Raw genomic sequence first — 22,572 nt, 5'->3', positions numbered from 1 at the left:
CTTTATCTATTCCTCCCACGTTATCCTCTTTTACCTCCTCCCTAAAGTAGAAAGGAACCACAAGTTCATTACTAGGGGGAGTGCTAGCACAACACCCCATGCAACCTTCTCTATGTCATGTCCTTGACCGCACGAGCTTTATGTGAAAAGGCCACAGTTACTTTTTGTCCAGGTGGAGGGGGAGTTGGAGTTGTCCGACTTGGCCGATCATCAGTGACCGATCATACCGATAGAGCCGGGATGAAGACCGACTCGTGGCATTCGATGTCGTGGGAGGAGCATGCGGTGCCACCGCCAACAGCCGGTGAAGGGAGAGAAAACCGATGCTGCCCTTCTCTTTCTGCGCTCTCTCTCTCTCTGTCTCTCTCTGTGTCTGTGCGCGCGCGCGCTGTGGAGCTTCGGGATTACGTTTGTCTTGTACGTACAATATATATTTGGGTTGCGCCAAATTCCACAGCCCAAAGCTTATGGCAGCAGGCAGCCTCCAAACATATGGATAGCATTCATTTTCGGTCCTGAACGTATGCCGAAAACTCATTATTTTGTATAGGTTTTGGATTTTGTCATGATCATACAGAGTGGTCACTCTCACGGATACAAAGATGGCATCAGCTGGTTCGGCGCGTGCCTTTGGTTTGTCCAGCCCCGTGTCGAGTAACAGTGGTGTGAGATCTTCCTGGTATGTTTGAATGGACATCTCTTTCAGAACTGAGGATGGCATGCTTATTTTCTTTTAGACAGCCACAGCATTTGAAAACAATAGTATAGTCTTATTTTTGATATAATGAAGTCTCAAAGCTCTTGTGTTTTAAGGTCAGGGTGGGCTGTTGTGAGTTCATTCATGCGACGTCTCATAAGAATATGCACAAAACGTAACTCCAAATTCGAATTTGCTACTGAAACATATGCAATTGGATCATAATGCATGTGCACGGGCTTCTATGAAAGCCGTATGCTTGCTATTAGCCACATGTAGCGTTCATACAGTTGACAGATCTCTTCGAATGCAGCATCTCGCCCAGTCATGCAAGAGGAGGAGATGTAGATGCATCAACTTCAACGCTTTTAGGTTGCTATTTTTCGGGTCTCCAATTGAGGAAGATGCTGAAGAAGTACCATCAAAATGCATTACAACCGATTTCACAGACAGTGTGGCCATCAAGAAGGAGAATCAAACAAGTGCAAGCTTTGGCATCCTCGGCTCCTTCTGAGGAAGGAGTTACATACCATGGCACGCCCAGTACAAACACAAACACAGATGTATGGGACAAAGCTAGAAAGATGCTGGATGCATCCTTTGATTCTATGACAACAGACAGAGACATGGTGCAAGCCTTGTATGAAACAGCAAGAATGTTTCAGGTGGCTATAGAAAAACAGAGATCTCTGACGAAGGGACCATGGTTCACAAAAGCATGGCTGGGTATTGATCACAATGCATGGATCAAATCAATAGCTTATCAGGTGCCATCCAGTCCTTTTTCCTTTCCACTCGACGGGATAGTATGATTTTACTTTCCTCAGTTATGTACTTTGACAGGAAGCCATTAAAGTTTTTATTCTTATGTTGATGATAGCTCACAAGGCTGGTTTTTGGTCAGCAGGCTGCTGTGCATGCTCTCATTCAGGCAGCCCTGGATATTTCTAGAAGAAGAGAAGGCAAAAACTTAGTTGCAAGCTCTGTCATGCAACAAAGGTTTACTATTTTTGGCTCAACACTCTAAACAGTTCTTTAGACAGTTGGCTGCATATTTATCACAAAGGAGGCAAGAATGTTTAAGAGCTCTAAAGTTTGATGTTAGCTTTATGGGCCTTGGACATCAAAGAGATTAATAAAGACTATCAAGCACACTCAAATTTATGGGGCCCTGCAGGGCCTATCTTTTAAGTTTTGAATGCAACTCAAGGCCCTGTTAAGTTTTGAATGCCATTCGGACATTTAACTTTTGCAGTTTGCTGCATATTTATCACAAAGGAGGCAAGAATGTTCGATTAATAAAGAAGGACTAGCAAGCACACTCAAATTTATGGGGCCCTGCAGGGCCTATCTTTTAAGTTTTGAATGCCACTCAAGCCCTGTTAAGTTTTGAATGCCACTTGGACATTTTGCTTTTGCAGTTTGTTGCGTTTGTGCAATCCATTGGAACAATCTATACGGCAGCATTTATTGTCTAGAGATCCAGCTGCTGAAGCATGGCTTTGGTATCAACATCATCCAGTTGCAGTGACCAATTTAATGAGCAGCCTGGAAAAAGATCCCCGTTTTACTGCTGTAGCAATCTTGTACGGGGCGTTTTATTGCTTTAGCTATCTTGTTTGAGCTTTCAGAATACTGCTTTACAGACAGATTGCTGCTTATAATAAGTCGAGTACTAATGAATAGAACAACATGTTCTGTTAATCATTGAATGTGTTGTGGTTGGTTTGAACTATGAACAGAGACTCGTGGGAAGCATCCCAAGATTTTGATGTCACATTATTTATGCTGGCTTTAAGTATCTGTGCATCAGTCATGAAGCTGGGACCTGGGAATCTCTCATGTTCTGCCTTCTTGATACATCTGGTAGAGGAAACAGGTCACTTGATGGATGCGCTTGCTGAGTGCTCATCCATTGATCAAGTATATCACTTTACCTTGAGCATTGGTCTAAAGAGTGAGTTTTTGAAACACTTTGGTTCACGAGCAGCATTACACAAAGGTGATTTGAATTTCGATGAAAGAGAAAGGGTGTTTTGGATTGAACTGGTTCAGAAAACACTTAAAGGAGCTTTGACAAGGGAAGGAGTCTGCTCAAAGTTGTCATCTTTTGCACATCTTGAGGTGAAATATCTGCTACATCCAAGTTCATCTTTGTTGCTTGGGGCTTCTGGGACCAGTGCCTTTATGATGGGTTTGTCTTTCTTTTCTTTGATTTTGTTTTCCAATTTTCAAGTCTTGTGTAATTGAGATGTCAGTGACGCTGTTTGTCTGTATTGGTTTTATCTACAAAGAAGTACAGATGCCAAGGTTGACTCTCTGGCATCTATGCCTAAGAAGTGTAATCGGAATCTTCCAAGGCAGTTACTGAAGCCTGACTTGGCAACCTATGCTTCAAGTGCAATTGTGCAGAGCATCACATGGAGGATTGCACTATGCCACTACCTTCAAAAAGGGAAGTAAGAATGCCACCCGTATGGAGGTCATAGATCCATTAGTTGAACCTCCTGCAAGCAAGAGTAGCCACGGATGGGGCATGTGAAGGGGAGGTCCAGTGGTTAACTTGTCACAATCATTTATCACCAACACACCCCCATATATATCAAGTAAAGATTTACATGTACTTTAACAAAAAAATTGATCTTATAATCAATTAAATACATGAAATTAATAAGAATGATAAGCCAACCTCCATGAAGAGGAATCGTTTTATGAGAGCCGCTTGACTACACACAATGAATATAGACATATACATACGTCATATCGTGCACACGACCGATGATAGTGTGATGAGAGAATGAGATGATTATGTGTGAGAGAGAGAGAGAGAGAGAGAGAGAGAGAGAGAGAGGATATATTGTCTAAGTGTAAGATATATATATATATAGAGAGAGAGAGAGAGAGAGAGAGAGAAAGAGAGAGAGAGAGAAACGTGGGCTACATCATGGCACGGCAAGAAAATAACTTATGATTGAATCTAGTTAGTCACTTTAGCGACACAAGTTGAGTCACTAAGTGACTAACTAAAAGATATTATATTATAAAGGATTCACTTAAATAATGTTGCTAAGTGACAAAAAAAGTGTTGCTAAGAAAGTCGCTATGCAACATATCGGATACAGTTGAGTCACTAAGTGACTAACTAAAAGATATTATATTATAAAGGATTCACTTAAATAATGTTGCTAAGTGACAAAAAAAGTGTTGCTAGGAAAGTCGCTATGCAACATATCGGATACAACATTCCTACAGACACTTTATAGGGGAGCCGCTTCAGCTCGCTAGGGCCCCTGTAACCTTGTAGTGATTGCACATAATAAATTGAATTGTTTAATCATGTCAAAAGTTCTCTCTTCAAGGAGTAGAGTGTTCCCTTGAAGCTTCAAATGCTGTGTGTCAGGTTGAGGCATTCTAGGACATTCGACCAATGTTCGTCCCAATGCACAGAGCATTTCCTCTAGATGTAGTAATGCCCACCAAAGATCGGATTCCACTCAATGGACCCATGCTAATTGTCAAAATGTGCAACAATCACCCCTAGAAATCTCTCCCATAATATTTAAGGAGAAGATGGCTTATAAATATTATTATAAATAGATAAACACGCTTATGATTGTATTGGGTAACTTCGAAGTTTCCCTAAGGAGATTTTCAAAGATTCTTTAAAAAATAAGATGGAAATTGTTGCTTTTTTAAATAGTGTACAATTTGAGTAATCATAATAACACATATGTCCCAAAATGGGCTTTTTTTGTGAAAAATACAAAACAAAACAGTGTTAATTTTTATACACCATTTAGTTTTCTAGTTTTTTTAAAACAAAGACCATCATAGGCTCGGATGGAGGTCTGGTGATTATTAGAGGCAATGGCTAAGTATAGCTTCATGTTTATAGGAGATCTATATAACTCAATTATCAGGCTCAATTCAAGGGGGAGCGCATCTAGTTGTGGACTTATGCCTTAGCAGAAACTTTATGCAATGACACCTGAGGAGCATATCTTGTTGTTATGGGATGTGAGTGCTTACTGCATTTGTGATGTCTAGACGCGTCTAGACTTCAAGCTTGGGGGTGGAGCTGAGGGTGCGGTAAGGTAGATGCCAGCATTCCTTAGTAAGAAAGCTGACCCTAGGGTGATCTTGTAGGTTGGGGATTTCGCACAGGTATTAGATCTCAGACCTCTCGATAGAGAGATTTCGAGGAACGTTTGATGCCATGGAGAATGTTTTCTCAGTCGTTTTTCTACCCGCGTTGCAAGATTATCTCCAGGAACTCCTATAGGAATTTAATTTGCATGAAGCCAGATTCAGGTGGCAGAGAGAAGATTGTGACGAGGAAAAATAGTTGGTCGATTTGTTTTTTAAAAAGCGGACCCTTGGTGGTACAACATGAAGCTACAAGCAGCAGGTCGTCAAAGCACCATTGGTACAGTTTGTACAGTTGTACGGATGGCTTTACATTGCACGGAAGCTTGTACAGATGGCTATACAAGTTTAGCGAGATGGTCGTACAGAGGCCAGCTGTGGGAAGTCATGGGCAGCCATCATTTGTGGATGGGGCAGCCACATTTGTAGGGTTTGGGCAACTAGGCAAGTATCAGTTGTGCATGCTTTTCGTTTTGCTTCCATCCATGAGCCCTTCTCATGGCTGAAATTTGCAACCCTTACCTTGGACAGGCTTACAAGGTACGTTGGTTTCATGTAAAATCCATTACTCAACAAAATTTACTTGGATAGACTTCTTTGAAACCCTATATTCAAAGGTGGGTTTCTTTTGAAGGGTAAAATGGTCTTTGAAGCCCATTGCAGCCTTCCAATTTCAGCACTGGCCGGGTTCCTTCTCCCATTTCTAAAACCTGCTTTTCCTTCACTCGCTTTCTTAGCACCTTATGTGAATCTGATTCCCACCTGCCAGGCAATTGTTTGTGGCTTCTGAGAGCTTGTTTTTGAGTTCATTCGAAGGCGGAATGCCATATTTCCATAGGCAAATCAGCAAGTACAGCCACAAGAACAAGATATTCTTTAGGAATCTCAGCAACTGCAGTCAATGGTTCCCGTTTCAGCCCTGATCTCTTCGACAACCCACATACGTAGAGGCGACAGGTGTTGAGGCTGTGAGGGCAAAAGGACGAAAGGACCAAATATACGAGAGATCAGAGCAAATCAACACAGCATGCAATGAGTGAGTGTATATGTGATAAAATTCAGCACAAGAGCTCAGTGTGAGACTCCGAAGGAGCAGAGAGGGCTGCTGTCCCGTGATAATGCAGAGGGTGGAGAAGGCCACAATCCAAGGCAGATGGTAGGCTGTTGTCCTGAAGAAATGAGCAGAGAGGTTTCCTGTCCCGATGTCGAGGTCAAGGAGCAGAGAGGGGCTGCTGTCCCATGAGCTGTGGAGAAAATGCTGATATGCTAATGTAAGCACTGCTGATCTGCTGATGTAAACGCTGATGCAAGCAGTGATGATGTGCTGATGTAAAACACTGAATGTAAGTACTGCTGATCTGCTGATGTAAACGCTGATGTAAGCAGTGATAATGTGCTGATGTAAAACGCTGAAGGAGAGGATGCGCATCCAGAAGATGCGACAACTCCGGCAGCAGCAGCAGGTAAACGATGCACTGCCTGAAGATGACACACCCCCTCTCAGGCCAAAAGGGGACCATGAGAGAAGATGAAAAAAACAGTTTAAAGAGGATCATGAAGAGGAATGGGGCGTTGGTTTGTCGATGGTGTAGAACCGTTTGAGTTTGGGCGGTACTGGATCAATGCCACAATGCAAGAGGGTTTCACATGCATGAATGCCCATTTTTGGGTTTTCATCCACACATGCGTCCCAAACACAAAAAACAAAACGCTATGCACACGGAATGCAAGATGGTAAATGCAATGCAATGGGTTTTCACATGAGCCATGCCCTCATGGGGTTTTCACTAACTCATGTTCCCGATACAACAATGATGAAAAAACTAAAAGGAGAGGAAGATCCCCCTCTCAATCTGTGGGTGATGGTGGAGGACCAATGCCGATCCGTTTGCGAAGACGCTTGAGGATGGGTCAGTTGACGGACTTTGTAAGGATGTCTGCATGGTTGTCCGCCGTAGGAATGTACTGGAGTCTGATGGTACCAAGCTCAACCTGTTCCCTGGTAAAATGAAAATGGACACCCACATGCTTGGTATGGTTAGAAAAAATAGGATTGCCAACAAGGGTAATCGCACTCTGACTGTCGACGAAGATGGTAGAAGCTGACGAAGATACATAGCCTTAGTGGTGGCATCATAGAGGGCCCGGTATTCGGCTTCAGTGTGGAACAACTTGCAATGGTATCCTGCTTCTTGCTAGTCGAAGAGAAAGGGGTAGATCTGAGGGAGTAAAAATAACCACCATGAGAATGCCGGGAATCGAAATCACCGGCCCAGTCGGAGTCCGTGTAACCATGCAAGGTGATCCGACGATCGTAGTGAAGTCCGAGTGTCACATGCACTCTGCACTCAGTGCATAGTGACAAGATGGCTCATCATCAGAAGTGCAGCAGTTGTACAGTTTTAGAACCCAATAGGATGATAATTGTCGTACGCCGTGACCGCATTGTACATCCTTAGTCCAGGATAAGTCAGCAGGCACGAGCTACGTAGGTCATTCCTCAGCCTTAGCGGGTCAGTCAGTCAGTCAAGTCCCTTAACCCACATGGAGAGAATCATTCATGCATGTAGAGTCAGTAGAAGCCTTAGGGTTTGCATCAGAAAGCACTCTGCATCCTGCATAATATGCATGCATATGCCTGTGCATCATTTAGAACATCCCAGAAGCCTTAGGGAATTTACTAGGATTTATCTGGTATTTTTTCCATATTTAATAGTATTTATTTAGCATTATTTGCATTATTGGGCATAAATATAAACTTTATTAAATGGCCAACCTCCAGTTAGTATAAATAGGCTTGCATAGAGCTTGTTTTCTCATTCAGTCTTCATTGTGCTAAGAGCTCTTCTCCTCAGCCCTAGGAGCATTCTTGCCTTCAGCCCTAGACTAATCCAGCCCTTGGAGCTCATAAGCTTGCTTCTCCAGCCTTGAGAACCCTTGCTTCAGTCAGCCCTAGGCGCCTGCTATCAGCCTCCAATCAGCCTGTTTTCAGCACCAAAGCAGCCCTGATTCAGTCCACTACAGTCTCTAACTCAGCATACTGTCAGGCCTCAGTTCAACGCCAGCAATCAGCCAGCTTGCGTTTTCTGTTCTGCAGCAGTACCGTCATGCGTTTCAGTCCAGCAGCAGAATACCTCTGCGTTTTTTGTCCAGCAGTCCCAGAACCTCTGCGTTTCAGTCCATCGGCACCCCTACAGGCCTGCGTTTCTGTCCATAGCAGTTTCCAGCCCATAATCAACAGTCTACAGCAGTTTCCAGCCGTGAATCTGTAGTTTGCATCAGTATCCAGCCTTCTGTGCATCATCCATACATGCAAAAGTCATCTGGTGAAGGTAACACAGCATTCATAAGTGTTTTCAGCATTCTAACATAGTGTAGAACAGTCCACCTTCTTCTTCTCTCAGCCTCAGGTGTGCAGCCCTTCCTCATGCCCTTGGGAAGAGTGCATAGGCTCGAGATCAGGTCATCAAGGTGTTTCTACAGCAGTGTACAGATCAGCCACTCTCCGATCCTCCGAGATCTTGCGTTTGGCTTATCTATAGTCCAAAGTCGTTCTCTCTAAAGAAATAAAGCAAATACTATCTCGTTATCGGGATAGGGGGCCCTTCAGTGGGTAATTCGGGACCCAATCTGGTGTACAGTTCTCATATCTCTCTCTCTCTCATCTCTTTAAAGTTTGAAGTATTGAAATGGATTGCTAAACTCACGAAACTCAGGATACAGAAGACGGTGTGAGCATTTGTGTGACAGGATCTTCCAATACAAAGACTTCCGCTGCATATCACATTGGTATCAGATTCAGATTGTCCACACACACCGTATCCTAGCGTGGGGGCATCCTTGGATGGTTAGATTGCGTTCCGGCACGACCACCGACTTCAGCATCATGTCTACAGGAGAGAGTACTCATCAGCCGGAAGACGTCTCCCCCGAAGGAGACCTTGTTCTTCCGCCTACAGCAGACACCATAGCTCTTCTTAGAGCTCAGAACCAGCTACTCATGGAGCGTCTCCAACTCTTGGAGGCAGCAGCAGCACGTCCTTCTACACCTCCAGCAGCACCAGACTACATCTCCCTCTCCTTTCAGATGGAACAACAAAGGAGAGAGGATGAGGCCCGAAGAAAAAGAGAAAAAGAAGAAAGACGGGACTATGAGGAAGCCCAACGCAGGATCGACGAAGACCGGCGTCAGGCTGAACTCGCCGCTTGGGAACACCAACGTGAGCTTGATCGAGAATGTATGTTACTCGAACACCAACGGGAAAAGGAGGCCATACACTTGAGGTATCAGCAGCTCTCCTCAGTCTCCCCAGTCATAGGTGTCACCAGCCAGCAGCCCGCAACAGCATCAACCACCATCATTCGCAGTCAACCAAACTTCAGTAAGTATGATGGTAAGTGTGATCATTCATCAGTTAATCAATTTGTTCATCAGTTTAATGCTCATTTTCCATTAGCTAGCATCACAGACCCACAAGACAAAGTCCACTTAGCGGCTCCCCATGTCACTGGTGAGGCAGTCACTTGGTGGCAGCATTGGTCTAGTATTCATACCTGACCAGGCCTCAAGTGTCACAGCCTTTGACTGGGAAATCTTTGTCCATGACCTGAAGACCAGATTTCTCCCGCCCCAGTACATGACCGGTCTGAAAGACGAGTTCTATGGACTCAGACAGAACGGATCCCCAGTGCTTCAGTTTTTCGGTAAGGTTATTACTTTAGCACATCAGTTAGGGTTATCTGAGCAGGCTAAGATGGAGCAATTCATTCGTGGATTGGACTCTAACATTCGGTTCACAGTTCGTAACTTTGAACCAAGTACATATGACCGGGCTCTGACTCTCGCTCAAAATGAAGAAATGAAGATGAACGGAGGCAAGCCCAAGCAGTCATCTCAGTCCAGTACCAAGCCCCAACAGGGGAAGGGTAATTCGTCTTCTAAAGACACTAAGACAGACAACAGTCCTAGCTCTAGTTCAGGGGGTAAGGAATCCAAGCCTAAGAAGACCCCTGAGGAAAAGGCTCAAGCAGGCATCACTGGAGGCTATCTTCCTCCAGAGGAGCAAAGACAGTATCAGTCAGAAAACATATGTTTTTTCTGTCATACCATTGGGCATGGTAAGAAGGATTGTCCAAAAAGACAAGCGGAGCAAGCCTCCAAAGAGCCTTCTGCCACAGTTGCCGCAGTATCCCCCGCTCCTCCAGACGTGCCTACTACCACCAATGCGGTTCAGATCTTACCTTCTATGCATTCCATGCCATCCGTGGTACTTGATGCTAAGCAAGAGGGTGAGGCAACAACCACACAGAAAAGCCTGATCCGAGCTTATGGCTCTGCCAAGGGCCGACAGTTCATAATCCTTTTTGACATGGGCAGTTCTGAGGACGCCATCTCTCCCCAGTTGGCTACCAACATGAGCTGTACCTTAGTGCCCTAGGGTTTACACCTAGTCTCCGCACCCACATCTCTCAGAAGGCACAACAGTTTTCTTTTCAAGTTCAAAAGGCCTCATTCCAGCGAGATTTCATTGTCTCTCCTCTTTTGGGATGTGACATGATCTTAGGAATCCAGTGGTTTCGTCAGTATGAACCTATTCCCAATTGGGGGCAGGACACCTTTATTATCTCTAAAGGTTTTCCTGAGCCTGTCATGATTCGGGGGGATAGGAGCATTCTTGGCGTTCCTATGATTTCCCATCTCCAGGCCCGACGAGCTATATGCAAGGGAGCAGAAGGAGCATTAATTTATGCTCAGACAGCTTCGATCTCATCAATAACTGCTGTCTCATTATCTTCAGTCCCTCAGTTAGCAGATCTCCTTTCTCATTCAGGCATTTTTAAGGATGATCTCCTTTCTCATTCAGGCATTTTTAAGGATGATCTCCTACCCAGTATCCCACAGTTAGCAGAACCTCCTAGCAAGTTTCCCTCTTGTCTTTCCAAGACTTTCAAGGGCAAGCTAGAATAGCAGTCAGTTCTCAAACATTTGAAACATGTTCCTTATGGACACATTTTCACAGTCACCACAGACCACCAAGCACTTAAGTGGCTCCCGACGATGCCAAGTGCCCAGTGGAGTGCTCAGCACACTCGACAGGGTCAGCTCTTCCACCAGGTTGGAGGAATGATCAAGTACATCCCTGGTAAACATAACCCAGCAGTATGTCGATTCCGCAGAGTTTGGTACTCAACCCAGGTTGGCCCTCAATTTTGAGCCTGGCCATTATTCAGTTCACAGACAGGCATGTAAGTTTAGACGAGATATCCACTTCAAGGAAGGGGATTGGGTCTCTCAGTGCATCATGAAACAAAGATTGAAACAAGTGGGCAAACATTGTCCCAAGCTTTCATTCCATAGTTTTGGCCCTTTTCCAATAGTCAAAAAGTTAAGTGATGTCTCCATGAAGTTAAAATTGCCTGCCAGTTGGACAATGCATGATGTTTTCCATGTTTCTTGGCTAAAACCATATGTTGGTCCAGAAGTGTTTGATGTTTCAGATGAACAGCAGCCAGACGTGGTAGACGAGGCAGAAGTGATTGAGCCTGAGCAGATCCTTCTTCATCGATGGAAGCATGGTTCCGGTCGACGGATTCGTCAGTTCTATACGAAATTCCGAGATCGAGGCACCCACGAAGCTGTATGGCTCGACGAGGAGTTCTTCCAAGAGTACCTCCAGTTATTGGCGGACTACTTGGAAGCCATGAACCTGCTGCCAAGCTAATCAGGAGGGAATGTCACATGCACTCTGCACTCAGTACATGGTGACAAGATGGCTCATCATCAGAAGTGCAGCAGTTGTACAGTTTTAGAACCCAATAGGATGATAATTGTCGTACGCCGTGACCGCATTGTACATCCTCAGTCCAGGATAAGTCAGCAGGCACGAGCTACGTAGGTCATTCCTCAGCCTTAGCGGGTCAGTCAGTCAGTCAAGTCCCTTAACCCACATGGAGAGAATCATTCATGCATGTAGAGTCAGTAGAAGCCTTAGGGTTTGCATCAGAAAGCACTCTGCATCCTGCATAATATGCATGCATATGCCTGTGCATCATTTAGAACATCCTAGAAGCCTTAGGGAATTTACTAGGATTTATCTGGTATTTTTTCCATATTTAATAGTATTTATTTAGCATTATTTGCATTATTGGGCATTTATAAATATAAACTTTATTAAATGACCAACCTCCAGTTAGTATAAATAGGCTTGCATAGAGCTTGTTTTCTCATTCAGTCTTCATTGTGCTAAGAGCTCTTCTCCTCAGCCCTAGGAGCATTCTTGCCTTCAGCCCTAGACTAATCCAGCCCTTGGAGCTCATAAGCTTGCTTCTCCAGCCTTGAGAACCCTTGCTTCAGTCAGCCCTAGGCGCCTGCTATCAGCCTCCAATCAGCCTGTTTTCAGCACCAAAGCAGCCCTGATTCAGTCCACTACAGTCTCTAACTCAGCATACTGTCAGGCCTCAGTTCAACGCCAGCAATCAGCCAGCCTGCGTTTTCTGTTCTGCAGCAGTACCGTCATGCGTTTCAGTCCAGCAGCAGAATACCTCTGCGTTTTTTGTCCAGCAGTCCCAGAACCTCTGCGTTTCAGTCCATCAGCACCCCTACAGGCCTGCGTTTCTGTCCACAGCAGTTTCCAGCCCATAATCAACAGTCTACAGCAGTTTCCAGCCCTGAATCTGTAGTTTGCATCAGTATCCAGCCTTCTGTGCATCATCCATACATGCAAAAGTCATCTGGTGAAGGTAACACAGCATTCATAAGTGTTTTCAGCATTCTAACATAGTGTAGAACAGTCCACCTTCTTCTTCTCTCAGCCTCAGGTGTGCAGCCCTTCCTCATGCCCTTGGGAAGAGTGCATAGGCTTGAGATTAGGTCATCAAGGTGTTTCTACAGCAGTGTACAGATCAGCCACTCTCCGATCCTCCGAGATCTTGCGTTTGGCTTATCTATAGTCCACAGTCATTCTCTCTAAAGAAATAAAGCAAATACTATCTCGTTATCGGGATAGGGGGCCCTTCAGTGGGTAATTCGGGACCCAATCTGGTGTACAGTTCTCATATCTCTCTCTCTCTCATCTCTTTAAAGTTTGAAGTATTGAAATGGATTGCTAAACTCACGAAACTTAGGATACAGAAGACGGTGTGAGCATTTGTGTGACAGGATCTTCCAATACAAAGACTTCCGCTGCATATCACAGTGAGAGCATATCTTGATACAGAGTTCTACACCCACTATTGGGCAGTGATGACGTTAGTGGGGATGTCGTAGTATCTAGTCCATACTATGCTTAATGGAGTTGATAGTTATATAGTCTTGTGGGTTGACTACCATGAGTATATAACATGCACGTTCTTAAAAGGTGAATTTGGGCATGTTCCTGGATTCATCTAGGTATATAAACATATGGGTATCTGCTAGATAGCGAACAACCCTCGTTGCTGCTGAACTCCAATGTGGCTCCTTAGGAGCATTGAAATATTGACTTAAAATGAATGTGCAATAGGAAATGTCAGGTCGAGATTTCTTGGGATGAAACTGGGCATGCAATTGAACGAAGCGCAAGAGTTGGCACTCACACTCATATAGGTTAGGCATAGGTTCTAGACTAATGGTCTCTGTGACAAAACTAAAGAAACTAGGAGGCAACTTCTTTAGTAAAGTGATTACCTGGTCTTCTTGAGATTTGGCAGAGCCAGTGGTGGCGTACTCCACGTTAAGGCGTCGGTATTCAGCAACCTTCACGGTCAGGTCATCACTCTCTTTTATAAAGAAAAGTTGGATTTGATGTTCGAGATCTATGTGACGCACTGCACATCTCTTTACAAGGTGTGCCCATCTGTTAGAGACATAGGGGAATTGCTGGAGTTGTGAATGAAACTCCGGCAGAAGGCCTTGCATAAGCTCCACTATGGCAGTGGCATTCCTAGCCTCCCAATAGCGGATGACGTCAGGAGGTGCTAGTGAGGGGTGGGGTTTTGGTTCAATTCTCTTCACTAGGTTCCAGGAACCTTGGGAAGTGAAAACTTGTTCCATAAGATTAGCCCAAGTGGTGTAATTAGACCCATTGAAACGAGTCTTTTCTGTGAAAGCATTTTTGGACATAGAGACGTGATAGGAAGGAGGTGGGGGAGTCCAGGATGGCTGGTACCCATATCCTGAGTGTGAAAGGTGAGGAGGATTTTGTTCTTGAGGTTGAGCAGTATTCCAAAACACATTAGGAGTAGGAACAGAAGGTGAACCAGAAGAGAAAATAGTGTTAACTCCTTGAACACCAGAAGTTTGGGAGTGAATTGTACTCCTAGACCCTCCTCTATTTGGGTTCACATAATTCCAGGGATTGAGGGTAGTTGATGGTACCATATGTTGAACCTGTGCTTCAGAAGAAGACACCCAAGTAGAATTAGGAACATAAGTATTCAAAGGCACATACGAACTTGACGCGGTCACCAGCACGCGCAGGTAGAAGATGCGACAACTCTAGCAGCAGCAGCAGGTAAATGATATACTGCCTGAAGATGAAGGAGCACCAGCTGCAGCAAGACTCCAGATTGTGATGTGTTGGAAGTGAATAATGTTGGGTTTCTTTTATATGCTTGAAGGAGTGTGGGTCGGTTGGGGTAGACTTGGCGGCCAGCAGCAAAGACAAAATAAATACCAAAAATACCAAAAAATATCCTTTTGATAAAATGGCATGTTTTCACACAGAGGCTAGTGTGTTCACTATTTTTGAAGCGGAGCAGCCATCTATGCAATTCATCTTTCCGTCTGCTTTTCACCCATTCACAACCCCATTTCAACAGTATATGAGCTTTGCACAACCAGTACTTCCTTTCGGTACGCCATCACCTAAGCCTTGTACTCATGATTACTGGTTTCTGTAGCTTTTGTGCAACAGTTGTATTCAATTGTCCTTGATCTAAGAAGCAGCTGCGGAGTATAAGTCCCAATAGTGTGCCAACGTGGGAAAGTAGACTCCCCATGAGTATCTTTCTGTTGGGAGTCCTTTTCCGGTGAGAGGAAAGAGTTGACGAGGTCTACATTGATAGTTAGGTAGGCAAGTGTTGTGCCTTCTTATATTTTTATCAATTCCGATGAGCAATGTATCTGACAGATTTAAATAAAAAAGGTTTAAGTTCTTATTAAGAAGAAGTGTGTGTATGCTTTTGTGTGTGTGTATGTGTGTGTGTTTTTAAAATTTTTAAGTTTTTTTAAGTTTCTTTCATTTATGTAATTGTTTTGTTTTGTTTTCTTGTTGTTAGTTTTGAGATTTTTTTTGGTTTTTAGTTTTTATTTTTGTTTGTTTTTGTTTTCTGTTTGTTTTTGTTTTTTGTTTTTTGTTTATTATTATTATTTTGTTAATGTCTTAATTAAAAGTCTTCGTTTGATATTATCTTTTGATTTCCTCTCCTTAGTAGCTAGGTTTGTTAGTTTATTTATTTTTGATCTTTCAAATGCTTTGTTTTTGTCTTTGTCCTTCTTCACTATTATTTCTTTCTCAAATCTCTCAATTCGTAAGTTCAGATTTTTCTGACCTTATAAAGGTATATATTAAATCATGTTGCATGACAAGGCATTTTCTTGGTGGAAAGTTGTAAGCCTAGTGGGGCGTGCGGTGACAGACTCAACCATGTGTCCAAGAGATAAAGATATAGAGAGGGAAGAGAGAGAGAAGGGAATAGGGATCTTGCACAGTACATATTGAGCGGGGAACAGGCCCCGTCCCCTTTTAGGAATTTATTCAAAAACAATCCATGGGCACGTTGGCCAAGATCAATACAATCAATGAATACAAAACAAACAGATATGCCGATGTCGATGTCGATGTCGAGACACAAGATCTCTGATGCGGAGCACACCATGGGGATGACCCACAAGTATCTCTCACCGGGCTAGTACTAGATCTAATATCCAAATCCAAATCCAATGAACCTAAGTCCAAGTTTAATCCAATGTCCAAGTCCAAGTTCTAGTTCCAATCCAAGTTCTAGTCCAATCCAATGATCAAATCCAAGCTCTAGTTCCAATCCATTGATCAAGTCCAAGTTCTAGTTCCAATCCAATGATCAAGTCCAAGTTCTAGTTCCAATCCAATGATCAAGTCCAAGTCAAAGTCCAGATCCAAGTCCAAGAGTCACTTGCTCATCCCATGAGTAATCTCCACAACTCCTGAAGTCTTGTCGATGAAGAAAACCATGGAAAAGCTCTTTTTGGCAAGAAAACTGATATAAAACCTGTTTTAATGATTTTCGGGTGATAAAAACCTCCAAAAAGAAGTTTTTAGGGTTTTTGGAATTTTCAATGCATACGGTTGTACGGATCCGTACAGTCGTACGGACAAGTGATGACGTGGCACAGTAGTTGATGGAGGCTCTTTGATTCAGCGGTGGGTAATCATGAAAAATTCCATGATGTGGCTTTCTAGGACCTTTCACGGAGACTATCATCCGAGTTGGCTTGGAGTTTTTTCAAGGATAGGCATACCTCTACAGGACATTGCTCTTCCGCATGAGTGGCTTTCTGGGACCTTTCACGGAGACTATCATCCGAGTTGGCTGGGAGTTTTTTCGAGGATAGGCATACCGCTGCAGGTCATTGCTCTCCCGGGCCAGGAGGCTACAGATTGCATCATTTACTCTATCATGCATGGAGGGAGATTGAGGAGATGTAGTATGGAAGAGATCATCCCAGTTACTAGGCTTAGTCCAGTGAGGATTGTTGGTCGTTCGGGGAAGCATTGGTTCATTGACCCTTCTCCTCAGATAGTGACTCATGGCTCTTGGTGTTTGTGGTTATATGGTGGTAGTCCTATCAGATATCTTCAATGGGATCCAGGAGAGTGGGAGTGGATCTCAGCCTTCGATCCTTTGAAAAGCCTTCCTTTTTCAGTTTCACCATCCGGAATGCCAGGCTTCTCATCCCTACTTTCAAGCCTCATTGGGAGAGTTATGATATTTCTCCAGTGATACATCGCAAATATTGGCATAGACTTTGGCACTCGGTACATAAGGAGCTAGATCTCTCATTTCTTTTGGTTATTCTTACATGGTGGTCTCCCCACTAATCAATGGAGATCCGTTTTCGGTGTAGCACCTTCTTGTCCTAGGTGTGCGGCCGATTCTGAGACTGTACAACATTGTTTATGGGAATGCAGCATTGCACAACAGATTTGGGGTTCTGTAGCCCAACTTATGGGCAAATTGGGTGGCCGAGCCATGCATGTGACATGGGGGGCAGTTGCTTGGCTCTCCTAGTCCGGTCCGCAGCTTTTTTATGAGGGCAGTGGTACAGATTCTGCTATTTTCATTCGTAGAGGTATTGCCAGTATGGTTTATTGCAGGATGTTCCTCACTCTGATTATACACCCCCAAGACAGAGGATTGACACCAGTTGGGAGATTGTTGCCAGTATTATAGCATGGTAGATCTGGAGAGCTAGATACACGGAGGCTATTTAGGGTGTCCAGATTTTTGGGTCTCAGTACATTAGTACTATATGGAGCGATATCATCCATACTCTTATGGCTACTTGAGCTAGATGCACGGAGGCTATTTAGGGTGTCCAGATTTTTAGGTCTCAGTGCATTAGTACTATATGGAGCGATATCATCCATACTCTTATGGCTACTTGGACTCGCATGCAGAGGCCCTCTCGTTCTGCGCAGGCGAAGTGCGTGATATTTATGCGGGAGTGGGACCATGGCATCTTCTTTTCCTCTAGTACCATCTTACATGGCATCATGATGCTCCTCAGTGGTTGAAATCACCTTACATATTGGGGTGATTCTATTCTTTTCCGGATTATAGCTGTGATTGTTGTATGTTTTTTTCATACTTAATAGAAGTCTCTTTCTGAAAAAAATAAAATAAAAAAATTCCATGATTTGGTGCATGATAAGTAGATGATGATAGAGAAGATGATCTCCACGCTTCAACGAAGATGGCAACGCGATGAAGAGGTTCTTCTTCAACCTGGTGCTCAAGAGAGGCTCATGCTTCTTTCATACTCCTGGGAAGCCTTGCTTTTTGCCAAAAAGTGATGCTTTTGCTTTGCTTTTGTCTTTTTACTTTGCTTTTGGTCTTTTTAGTAGTAAAATATTACTTAACTTTAGTCAAAAGTTCTTGTTTTGCTTTTCTAGCTTTAGGGCCTTGCTTTTTGGCCCTAGAGCTGCTTTTTGAAAAAGCGGCTTTTAGCTTTTTGTTCTGTCTCAGTCTCCTCTTTCCAATGGTGCCCTTGGCTCGTGGTCAACCCTGTTTGACTTTTTGCTTTTTCTTGCTTTTTGACCAAGAATGGTGCTTTTTCTTAATCAAACCGTATGGACTTTGTCCCCATATCTTCTTCCACCTGTTTGGTGTTTGGGCATTGGTTTCATCATGTAAAATAGAGCTAGGAGGGCCAAATAGTTACATTCCCTCCCTTTTATATCGCAATTGTCCTCAACTGCGGACTGCAAGTGTTCCAAGCACATCGATATGTTCCATGTATATTCATGTGTTCCAAGTACATCAAGTACTTTCATATGTTTTCAAGGTACTAGCCTCATCTGGTGAGCTTATGTATCTGGTCTTTTCCATATATGTGGTGCCTTCTGCTCATGTGGCAACATCTCTATGCCTTTTCTTTGACCTATGTCCTTGTTCTTGATGGTACATCTTCATGGCTTGTCACATGTATTAGATATGAATGCATACTCACCTTTTGCAAAAACTAGACACAAGCTAGTCAACAAATAAGTATGCATCATTTGCGTCTACTGGGTATTCCAGGTACTGGCCAGGTAGTCTGGAGCCCAGTGGACTGTCACATGCCATAAATCCAAGCATTGTCCACACATCAAAAACACCACACAAAGTCAAAGAAATTCAAATATACATCAGTATGCAGTGCACAAGTAATGATCCTCCTGTTCATGGATTGTTCTGTTTGGTTTCATTGAAACCATGTTGAGCCATCTGGCCACTAGGACCACTCAGACTATCCTCAAGGGCCATTTGGTCACTAGGACTGCCCGAGCATTCTTCCATAGCCATCTGGGCCTTCTTGTTGCATTGACCACCCGACTATGAGATCCAATACAATCATTTGGGCCATCTGATTGCAATGACCGCCTGATTGTGAAATTCAATACAGTCATCTGGGCCATCTGGTCGCAATGAATGCACGACTGTGAAATCCAATACAGTCATATGGGCCATCTGGTTGCAATGACTGCCTGACTGTGAAGTCCAATATATCTGGCATTGTTGCCGTCCAATAGGTCATTTGGCATGGTTGCCTCCCATATACAAATTTCGTATTGGCATCGTTGCCGTTCAATGGGTCATCTGGCATCATTGCCTCCCATATACAAATCTCGCTCCTTGGGCTATCGGGCATTGTTGCCACCCAAACTAGAGCATGTCCAAATAATCATTATATAAGCAGAATAATGATCAATTCCAGTCCAATATATATACAATGAAGAGGGCTAGAGGTACAATCCCTCCCTCTTGAATCTGTCTTGATCGCAAGGCGACGATATACTTGTACTTCAAATATATATGAACCAACCACTTCCTCATAAACTCGAAGTATATCTGGATAGTCCTTGAAGTACTTCTCTGGCATTTAATAGCTAATAATTCTCGAATTCCAGAGGAGCTTTCTGATCATTGTCTTTCCACTTTTTCTCACATAATGAAACTCAATTTGTTTTGGGTCTTCCTTCCCTGGTGGATCCTTCAATACAGGCTCCTCCTATACATGGTTTCCATAAACTGTCATGGAAGGCATTATATATCGTCCAATGATCTGCAAGGTCCAACCAATGACATACATGGTTGATCTGCTTGTTAATTTGAAAGGTCTATATATCATCATTCCCCGACTTTTGCAATCCAAAGATAAAATCCATAGCAATACTCTCCCATAGAACATTCAATGGGTGCATTAATCCTGCTAGCTTTTGTTGATCAAACATGACCTTCTGGCAAACCCCCATGTGGGAAGGAGCATGGCACTCTTCCATTAACTTGGCCTCAATTCCTTGTGTCACACATAACCTGGGTTTGCATCATAAGAAAGCCCTGCTTGATGACATATAAAGTCACCAAATCTGTAACCTGTTCTAAAACATCCTCTTTGGTATCATAAGGATCCTTCATCAAAGTGAAATCCATATGGTAACCCATAGAAACTGCATGGCTCAGGGGTCTTTGAGATATAGCATCTGCTACCTTGTTGTCTTTGACGGTCATAGGCCACAGCATGGCCTTCTTGGTTCAAGAGTGCTCCAATGTAATCTCATCATGTTCAACCACAAAAAGGTCTAGAATAACCAACACCGGTCCTTTGCTAGCATAAAGTCTCAATGCTTCAAAAGGGTTTTGTTTCAGCTTTCGTCCACAAAGATTCCACGTCTTTCTTTGTTGAAACATGCAATGGGCTAAACACCACTGCAAACCACTTGTTGAACTTCCTGGCATGATGTCCATCTGATGATCTTCCGATCTCTCTGGCTTCTTTGCCTTCCTTTCCTTTACTTGTCTCGAGGAAGCTGCATTTGAGATAGCGGGCCTAGGAATGGCCTCCTTGTTTCCTTCACGAGAAATGGAACGGGTTGCTGTAGATCCTTCTGTAGAGGTGACTTCTTTGGCACGAAGATAAGCTTTAGCAACTTCAACTCCTTTGGCTTTGGTGGCTTGATCCTTGATGAAATCTTCAAACATTCGAGCCCTTCTTTGGTCCTGTTCTCTCTTGGTTCTCCAAGCAGGGACTTCGTCGTCTCTGAGAGGTCGTCTGAACTGCTAGAAGTCATGATACTCTTTTGATGACCTTGGTTCCCATCTCGAAGTCCTATATTGGCCTCATAGTTTTTCCTTTCATTAGGCCCTTGGTCTCCCTCTGCTCTTGACATGGCTCTGTCACTCCAAGAAAGTTTCTTCAAGAGAAATCCTGCTTTGATACCACTGTAAGCCCAGTGGGGCGTGCACTGACAGACTCAACCACGTGTCCAAGAGATAATGATATAGAGAGAGGGGGGAGAGAGAGAAGGGAATAGGGATCTTGCACAGTACACCACACTGAGCGGGGAACATGCCCGGCCCCTTTCAGGAATGTATTCAGGAACAATCTAGGGGCACGTTGGCTAGGGTCAATACAATCAATGAATACAAAACAAACAGATATGCCGATGTAGGATATCCAAGTTGATGTTGATGTCGAGGCACAAGATCTCTGATGCCGAGCATACAACGGGGATGACCCACAAGTATCTCTCACCGGGTTAGTACTAGATCTAATATCCAAATCCAAATCCAAATCCAATGAATCGAAGTCCAAGTTCCAATCCAATGTCCAAGTCCAAGTTCATATCCAAGTCCAAGTCCAAGTCCAAGTCCAAGTTCTAGTTCCAATCCAAGTTCTAGTCCAATCCAATGATCAAGTCCAAGCTCTAGTTCCGATCCATTGATCAAGTCCAAGTTCTAGTTCCAATCCAATGATCAAGTCCAAGTCCAAGAGTCACTCACTCATCCCATGAGTAATCTCCACAACTCCTGAGGCTGGTTTAAGAAAAGCTATTGCTAGCATTGAGTTAAGCTAAGGAGAAAAGAGTCCAACTGGAGAAGCTGAGAGTTGCACTTGAAAATCTGCAAGGGAGGAGATCCTTAATGGGCGTGCCATGATCCAAACCATCAAGCAGTGGTGGGAAGACTCAACTAGTTGAATCGGATGTGTGCGCATGTTAGTGGGGATGTAGAAGTGATCAAGTTGTGGGCCTACAGAGTCTAACGAAGTGGTCTGGGTCATAGGACGGGTCCATGAAGCTGAGAGTTGCACTTGAAAACCTGCATGGGAGGAGATTCGTGATGGAAGTGCCAAGATCAAACCATCAAGCAGTGGTGGGAGGACCCGACCACATGAACTGGATGTGTGCGCATTCAAGAAGACAAGTTAGTGCGGATGTAGAAGCTATGAAGTTGTGGGCCTGCATAGTTTAGCCACTCACGACAATTGGTCGGGGTCATAGGATGCGTCCCTGATGTTGTCACCCATTTTGAAAACTCTGACGGAGCTCCAAGCTTCTCCAAGAAATCCTGTGTCCAGTGTCGATAGTTGATACGGACTATCATTGGCTGCAGAAAGGGAGGTAGCTTGACTGGATTGAAGTGGGGAACCCAAGAGGAGATCTGCATCCCAACTATGCTGAAAATAACATGCTGCCATTCAGAGCCATGTCCGTATTGGCTGTAATGTAAAGAAGACAAGTTGGAAGGCCTTGCCAAGAGGACTTATCTCTTTCCACATGGCTTGCAGCCATTTACACTCAAGATGAGGGTGTCCCCTCAAGCTTGTGGCTCAAGGACATAACTTCTGCATCCAAGAACACCAAAAAGGCCGGGGTGCTGATCACAAGTCTCGGCCCTTGATCATGATCAAGCTAGGAAGTAGCAGGGAAGAGGAGCCAATAGGGTCAGCTTGTAGCCCTAAAGACAAACCTGCAGGCACAGGGAGGAGCCCCTTGCTTGAGAATGCTTTTAAAGAGGGGAAAATTGCATAGGTGCAACAAAGGGTGAGGCCACGACTGGATGTCAAAATCTGGACATTCACCATGGGAGTTATCTGTGGAGTTGGACCTAGACTATGGGAATTACCCTATCCATGGAGCTGCACATTTGGTCTGGGAGTTACCCGTAGAACCGTCAAATGCTGGCCATTTGCTATGCAGAGTTGCTTGTAGAGTTTCCAGATATTT

General features: G+C 44.0%; 1 protein-coding gene across 8 annotated transcripts in view; it reads left to right on the top strand.

The window, feature by feature from the left end:
• Positions 1–331: 331 nt before the first annotated feature.
• Positions 332–22,572, top strand: part of LOC147618736 (uncharacterized) — a 110,535-nt gene continuing 88,294 nt past the window's right edge. For 6 of the 8 annotated variants that reach the window (XR_015261951.1, XR_015261952.1, XM_086773777.1 and 3 more), the window contains exons 1-5: positions 335–679; positions 1,011–1,464; positions 1,605–1,696; positions 2,119–2,283; positions 2,440–2,821. Coding sequence is in view for 6 of the 8 variants with exons in the window: in XM_086773777.1 (XP_086629903.1) it covers positions 603–679; positions 1,011–1,464; positions 1,605–1,696; positions 2,119–2,283; positions 2,440–2,821 (1,170 nt within the window). In the remaining 2 variants the exon portion in view is untranslated. Of the gene's footprint in view, positions 680–1,010; positions 1,465–1,604; positions 1,697–2,118; positions 2,284–2,439; positions 2,822–22,572 lie in introns of all 8 variants that reach the window. The other 2 variants (XM_086773778.1, XM_086773781.1) reach the window with 2 other exon arrangements.

Source organism: Cibotium barometz, chromosome 34 (assembly GCF_041138505.1).
Source record: "Cibotium barometz isolate CiBa-2024 chromosome 34, ASM4113850v1, whole genome shotgun sequence".
In the NCBI taxonomy this organism is placed as follows: Eukaryota; Viridiplantae; Streptophyta; class Polypodiopsida; order Cyatheales; family Cibotiaceae; genus Cibotium; species Cibotium barometz.
The sequence above is the reverse complement of the archived record's forward strand: the minus strand, read 5'-3'. Positions and strand labels throughout refer to the sequence as shown.